Source organism: Protobothrops mucrosquamatus, unplaced genomic scaffold (assembly GCF_001527695.2).
Source record: "Protobothrops mucrosquamatus isolate PMUCROS unplaced genomic scaffold, P.Mucros_1.0 scaffold2430, whole genome shotgun sequence".
NCBI lineage: Eukaryota > Metazoa > Chordata > Lepidosauria > Squamata > Viperidae > Protobothrops > Protobothrops mucrosquamatus.
In genome coordinates, this window is record NW_015388502.1 from 40,445 (window position 1) to 48,375 (window position 7,931).

General features: G+C 37.3%; 1 protein-coding gene across 1 annotated transcript in view; it reads left to right on the forward strand.

The window, feature by feature from the left end:
- The window catches only part of CREB1 (cAMP responsive element binding protein 1), a 41,191-nt gene extending 33,487 nt beyond the window's left edge, over nucleotides 1–7,704 (forward strand). Inside the window, exons 7-8 of the mRNA XM_029285889.1 lie at nucleotides 403–553; nucleotides 7,442–7,704. Of these exons, the coding sequence (XP_029141722.1) occupies nucleotides 403–553; nucleotides 7,442–7,586 (296 nt within the window). The 3' untranslated portion in view covers nucleotides 7,587–7,704. The remainder of the gene's footprint in view (nucleotides 1–402; nucleotides 554–7,441) is intronic.
- The last annotated feature ends 227 nt before the right edge of the window (nucleotides 7,705–7,931 follow it).

The following is a 7,931-nucleotide window of genomic DNA, read 5'->3' on the forward strand; positions in this document are numbered from 1 at the left end:
ATGCCAAAAAAGCAGTATGCAGATGAAAATATCCTTTGAATCTCCAAGGTGGTTTGGGCAGGATATTTTGAAATGTGAACAGGAAGGGGAAGAGATTGTTTTAAGTAGTTTCAGAAGGAAAGTGATCAGGGAACAAAGTAACTAAGAAAAGAGGGATAGAAGAAAGATGTCAAATAGGATTTTCAATGCAAAAAGAAATGCTTGAGAATTGTATGTTATTTCTATAAATGCAAAACAGCAGAAACTTTGTACTTTTGCAGTGAGAGTTGCAGTCAACCATGCCAGTTACACTAATGGAAGAAGAGAACTGCCCACTAAATGGATAGTATTAACAGATTTTCAAATCTTTTTATGAACTGTCTTCCAGTACTGTCAAATATAACATTTTGTAACTCTTTCTAGCTGCTTCGGGAGATGTTCAGACCTACCAAATTCGCACAGCACCCACAAGCACCATTGCACCTGGTGTCGTCATGGCATCTTCCCCAGCTCTTCCCACTCAACCAGCAGAAGAAGCAGCACGAAAAAGAGAAGTCCGTCTAATGAAGAACAGGTTTGTATACTATTCATTAACAGCCAAAAATATTTTTACAGGTAGTCCTTGACCTAGAACAGGGGTAGGCAACCTTGGCTCTTTTATGACTCGTGGACTTCAACTACCAGAATTCCTAAGCCAGCCATGCTGGCTCAGGAATTCTGGGAGTTGAAGTCCACGAGTGATAAAAGAGCCAAGGTTGCCTACCCCTGACCTAGAACAATTGAGCCCCAAAGAGAGTTTATGACCTTTCTGTCACAGTTGTTAAGTTAATACCATGGTTGATTTTCCTTGTTAGAAGGTTGCAAAAGGTGATCACGTGACCCCAGAACACTGCCACTGTCATAAATATGAACTAGTTGCTAAACTTCTGAATTTTGATCAAGTGATAATGGGGATGCTGCAACAGTTGTAAGTATGAAAAACAGACAAAAATCGCTTTTTTCAGTGTTGTTGTAACTTCAAACAGTCACTAAATGAATGGTTGTAAGTCAAGGACTACCTGTATTTGAAAAGCAGACCAACAACTTTCTTTACTCCCATTCTAAAGAAAATTTTACCATATAAGATGGAATTGACGGTACCAAAAACAATTAGCTTTATCTGAAAAACTTGTATAACTGGGAAGAAGATCTGAAATCCCCTTGTTGCGTTGCAGTGGTTAATAGAATCAGAAAGTGCAGGACAAGTATTTTTTCCTTGGTCATAGCCCAGAATTAATCTTGCTAACAGTCAAAAACATATCATTTGCAAAGCAACTTTGCAATATCAACTAGAAATAAATCATTTCAAGCAAGACAGCAGAATGATACTTTTTCAGTCAACTTATAAATGATTTGATAAGTCCAATTATGGTTTATCAAAGAAAATATTTGTTGGCTCCCCATGCAAATATATCAACCAAAACCATAGATGATTCTTTTAATATTTGTTCAGTGCAAAGTTGCATAGTCAGTGTGCAACATATAGCTCCTTAGATGTTCTACTCATACATGGCTCCTGTTCTTTGAAAACTAATGTAGTCCTTAATTATGCATCCTCACTTTAGTTTATGAAGGAATTCGTATTTTTATTGTTGTTTGGAATATGCTATAAGAAACAAACAATTGGGCTTTTCTGCGGCAGGTTCTTATAAACAAGCAGAGTTAAACAAGCAGAGTTGGAGAATTTTAATTTGTTAGATAAACCCTCTTGCTGGGGAAAAAAAAAAGCAATCACAGCATGTGACAGCACTTCGTTAGTTGATCATTAAGCCATGACTTACCTTGTTTTATTATGCAGCTGGCTCAATAAATGATTCAATACCTCAAAAGAGCCCTTAGGCTAAGCAGTAGTGACTTACTAGCAGGAGAGAAGAAAAACAGCCATTCTTAATTAATACTACTTTTACATCAACATTACTTAGTTCTTAGGTTCCTTTGAAAGATAAAAATATATATGAGATGTAAAATATTAAAAAAAATAGCTGAACAGTGATGAAAACTGTCATGCAGTAATGTTTTATTTTATTCCTCAGACCAACTGATTTATAATTTTTGAAGCATTTCTGAAACAGTAACCTTATGAGCATTTGGTTTAGAAAACTCTCAGACTTACTATTAGATAAAAATACAGAAAATAAACAACCTATTGCAGGAGAAAAATGAGTGGATTAATTTTTTCCTTTTAATGCAGGGGTATCAAACTGCCGGCCCACTGACCGGATGTGTCACACAGAAGCCCCACCCACCCCAGCTCTGGCAAGGGGGGAAAAGTCACGATACATCGCGACATGTCACGTGACACGGCGAGTTTGACACCCCTGTTTTAATATAAATGAGACTGGAGTTTTAATCTTATTAGAGGATAAAACCATTGAACATAGTGAAATTTATATCTGAATTAATATGCAAGGGATTGAGTTCTTAAGTATTCACTGCAGAATATCTTAATATAAATGAGTTTTAAATGGTTAAAACTCTTATTAATCTTTACCATAATATGGGATTAAAATACAGTAGAACAATGACTTGGAAGATCTGGTTACTCTCCTCAAACTGGCTCTTTTAGTAGTCATCTGCATGCACAACTGTTCTGTACAGGTAATCCTCAACTTACAACAGTTCATTTAGTGACCATTTGAAGTTACAACGTCATTGAAAAAAGTGATTTATGACCATTTTTCACACTTAAGATCATTGCAGCATCCTCATGGTCTCATGACCAATATTTGGATGCTTGGCAATTGGTTCATATTTATGATGCTTGCAGAGTCTCTTATCATGTGAATAACTTTTGCAACCTTCTGACAAACAAAGTCAATGGGGAAACCAGGTTCACTTAACAATTCGGTTATTAATTAAACAACTGCAACAATTCACTTAACAACCGTGGCAAGAAAAGTCGTAAAATGGGGTAAAACTCACTTAACAAATGTCTCACTTAGCAACAAAAAATTTGGGCTCAATTATGGTCTACCTGTGCAGTGCAACTAATACAACTAAGCAGGAGGGGAAACATTGTCTTGTCTTCTGATCCTTCCAGTATTAATTTGAGCACTGATGTTTGTCCACACTGTAACCATATGTCCTATATTATTCATAATTCCTGCCATTGGCACATGATTCCATGTATTTCTAATCAATACCTGAGCCTCAGTTCTGTATTACAGAATAAAATCAGAATTTTTTTTATCTAGAGATTAAAAAAAAAATCTAAAAGGCTTGGTCCTCTAATATTTCCCAAATCTTTTTTATTTGCAATATTATGATGAGGCACAGCAAAGAAATGCTAATAAACATTAGTCCTTGCACTCACTTATTTGGTGTTTATACATGACTTGCATAGAGAAGTTTCCTCCTGAACTTTATTGGCCTGAACACCTTAATAGGAGCATCTGTTTTCAAGAAAGTTGATTTCTAGGACAACCACTTACAAAAAGAAGGCAGTCATTAACTCTTAAAAATCTATACAAGTTTAGCATGGGATATCCAATAGCAGAGACTTGATCCATCTCAGTATATTAAAAAGAAATGAAGTATACCTTTAAAGGACCAGGTTGGAGGCAGATTTTCCTGGAGACCTCTATAGAACTTAGAGCTGGAAGGGACCTCAAGAGTCAGGAGACCTTATACCAGCCCAGTCAAATGGTTGTCCAGTCCATTTTTTAAAACTTCCAGTGATGGAACACCCAAAACTCCAGGAGGCAAGCTGTTCCATTGACTAATTGTTCTCACTGTTAGGAAAGTTCTCCTTACTTCTAGCTTCGATTTGTTTTTAACAAGCTTCCATCCATTATTTCTTGCCTTGCCATCTGGGGCTTTGGAGAATAAGTCAATCCCCTCTGCTCTGTGACAGCCCCTCAAGTACTGGAAGATGGTAATCATGTCCCCCCTAATCCTTTTCTTCAATAGGTTAGAAAACCTAGCTTCCTTCAACCAATCATCATACAATTTAGCCTCCAGACCCTTTATCATTTTTGTTGCTCTTCTTTGCTCACTTTCTAAGGTTTCAGCACTTTTTTGTATCCTGATGACTAAAAATGTATGCAGTATTCCAATTGTAGCCTCACTAGAGCAGTAGTAAAGCATTATTATCACTTCTCATGATCTTGATGTTATCCCTCTGTTGATGCAGTCCACGAGGACTGCATGGGCTTATTTGGCAGCTGCACCACATTGCTGGCTCATACTTAAGTGGTGGTCCATTAGGCCACCTAGATCTACTGATGATGCTACCTAGTTTGAGCAATGAAATGTGCAAGAAAACAACCAAGCGCAGAGAACATCAAGGACCCCTCATTTTACCCCTAGGCTACAAATATTTCCCCTATTGGTACACCTTGATCTCTCAGTTACTACTGTTGAGCCAGGTACCACCTATTTTGTACCTCTGCATTAGTACAGGACCTTACTTTTCTCGCCATTGAACTGCATCTTGTTATATAAGTGATCTGTCAAGATCCATCAGGATCTTGAGCCTATGTTCCAAAGTGTTAGCAATTCCCCCCAGCTTGGTGTCATCTGCAAATGTGATGAGTTCCCCTTCTATCCCCTCATAGATCATTCATGAAGATGTTGAAAAGTACTGGGCCCAAGACAGAACCTTGAGGTACCCTACTGCATGCTTCACTCTATGTAGATGTAGTTCCATTAAGGACTACGTGCTGGGGACAGTTGGTCAGCCTATTGCAAATCCATTTGGTGGTGGATTCCCACATTTTTTTATCTTACCAAGAAGCAGACTGTGATCTTGGTTGTCAAATTCCTTACTGAAGTCCAAGTATACTATGTCCACAGCATTTCTCTGATCCATTAATTTAGTTATTTTATCAAAGAAGGAGGATATATGGTTTGTCTGGCATGATCTATTTTTAACAAACCCATACTGGCTTCTAGTACTGTAATCACCTTGTTCATTTCTAGCTGTTCACAACTTCTCCACTTGATTATCTTTTCAAGGATTTTCCCTGGAAAGTTACAATATCATATAAGGATCATATACTAGGATTTCAAGCTCTCTCTGTTCCCTATACTATGAGCATTGGTATATTGGCATTTGAACTCTTTATGGTTGACCTTAGTTTTGTTTCCTGCGTATCCTGATTTGTACTTGTGTGCCTCTTCTTCACCACTTCCTTTCTCTCTGTCTAATTTGTTGTGTTGGCCTATATGCTTTGGGTGTAGCCCTACAGGTTTGTCTCCTTCCTCCTCCAGTTTTAGTTTAAAGCCCTTTAGTTTAAAGCCCTTCACTTGCTTCCCAAACACATTCTTGCCAAATTTCGTCTATCTCTTGCTAGAAGCCTTTCCTGTAGGTAGTGTATCCATGATCCAGAAAGTCAAAAGTTCTCACCATGGCACCATTCTTTGAGCCAGCGGTTTACTTCTAAAACATCTGTTCTCTCATTGGTCATTGACTTATCATTGGGAGTGCTGATGAGAAAGCAATCTGAGCACCCAGGTCCTTTGCTTTTTTGCCTAGTTGCTCTTTTGATATTGATTTCAGGCTCTTAGTTGTATTATTCATCCTAACATGAAAGAGGAGAAAGGAATAATAATTGGTGGGCTGGATTATTTTAGTGAACCTATGTGACACATTTTTAGTCTGCACCTGGGAGACAGCATACTTCCTTAAGAAATTATCTGATCTATGTGATTATTAAAAGTCAGTATCAACTTAGTAGCTCATAATAAAATCGAATACTTTCAAAATGGCAGTGACTATTTGTCTTCAAGTTTTAAGAAATCAAAATATTGAATACTATCATTGGCAAAATGCAGCCTCACTATACTCGTCCACATTAAAATTAAATGCTTTCCTAATAGAAGGGTTTTATTTCCTAGAGTGAAAAGATTAATCAGAAATAGCAATTGGTGTCACCATGCAATCAAAGTGCAGCTGCTTTCAGATGCCAGATAGTGCTTCTGTATAGACAAGGCAGATACGGATGCAGTGGAAAATACAAATTATTCTATTCTGACAAAGCAAAAGCAGTTTAAACTGCTACTTAGTAGTGTGTATATATGCATGCACCCTTGCACAGGGGAAATAGTAAAACGTGGAGAACGTAGGAGACACGCAGATGTTGAATGATGAGAGATAGGAGAAGATACTCTCTCCCTGACAAAGAGCTTTATGTGGAAAATTAGCTTCGGGAGGGCGAAAGGGGGGAAAAAATCCAGAGGCACCAATTGGAGCTTTGGTAGCTGACTAGACTGAGAGTGATTGTTTTTTTACAAGCAGAAACCTTGGAGTTCTCTCTTATCAAGCTTTATTATGATGAAAGCAGTGGTACAGTATTCAAGAACAAGTGAGCTATTTTTAATTTAGAATGATTGTATTTAATAGAAGTAGACTTCCTGATTCCATTTCTCATTTTCACCCCTGTTACTATGGGCCAGAGAGGAAGCAGAACTATTCTCTGACAAAGTAGAGAAATCGGCAGCAGTGAATTACTGACACAATTGTTTGAATTCTAAGAGCTCTCTAGTTCGGGCTTTTCTTGTATTCCAAATCTGAGAGACTGGGAGAGAGGGAGATGTTTGATATATATCTACTATATCTATCTCCCTCTCTCCCAGTCTCTCAGATTTGGAATACAAGAAAAGCCCGAACTATATATTGATCTCTTTCTCAAACAAAACAGTCAAATTCCCGAGAGGAGGGAGAGGAGTCCTGTAAACATGTTCATAGATGATGCCATCTAGACGTAGCCTTTTTATAATCTGGACTAATAACAGCATCAGTAAAATGGTTTTATAGGACATAAAGAACAATAATCTTGTCAGAAGAAGCATCCAATAAATAATAAATTAAAGCTAAATATATAATAAAAAAGTAAGTCTTGAAACCCTAACTTTGCCCCACTATGTATGCAGGAGAGTGTGGCTTTCTTGCTGAGAGGGATAGTGGGAGGAGAATAGATAGCAGAGAATCATCAATCTCAACCACTGCTCTGAAATTATCTCTTATTAAATTGTGCAAGTGCAGCAATACTGCCTGACCTTACTACTGAAATGTAAACCTGGTTTGTGGAGAGCACCACAGCTTATGCTGAAAATCCCAGCTCAAGAATAGAAGAATGCACATTAATGGGGTCATGGGGCACAATATGTAGACACAAAACCCTGTAAGTAATTGTACTCAGCCTTGCAGAGGATATGGTTGTTTTAATGCTTTAAGAATTAGAGTTATTGCATACTAACAAGTGATTTGATAATAGGTGTCACTACACTTTTTGGCCTGTTGATCCCTGGTGTTTTCTAAACTTGTAGCCCTTCAATGTGGTAACTTACTGCTTAAATGAATGGGAAGGAGAACTCATTTTAAAGCTCTAGCTTTAAAATTACTACATTATTGAAGTTAAAATCAGCTATGAATGTTGAAAATTGTCTTAAGTCTGAATATTTTCTCTTATTTTGCCCACAGGGAAGCAGCACGTGAATGCCGCAGGAAGAAAAAAGAATATGTCAAATGTCTAGAAAACAGAGTAGCTGTCCTTGAAAACCAAAACAAGACATTAATTGAAGAATTAAAAGCACTTAAGGACCTCTATTGCCACAAATCAGATTAATTTTAATTCCCCATTTTTTGTTTGTTAATGGGGGAAAAGACTGGTTTGGTGATAGTCAAACAGACAAAATGAACTTTTTATTTTCTAAGAATTTTTTTCTTTTTTTTTCTACATACACAACTATCTGAAAGCAACTAAGGAATTTGATTCATCTGTGCTTGGCATTAAACTGTGAATGTTGCACATCTGCCTTCACTTCTTCCCCTCCTGAAATCGATTTCATCACAGTACACCCTGATTCTGAAGAAAAAAAGCAAACTTCCTCTTCAAGAAATAATAATCTTCATTTGTGAAGTTACAAGAGTTGGAGGTTTCTTACAATAATTTCAAGAGTCAGCATAATCT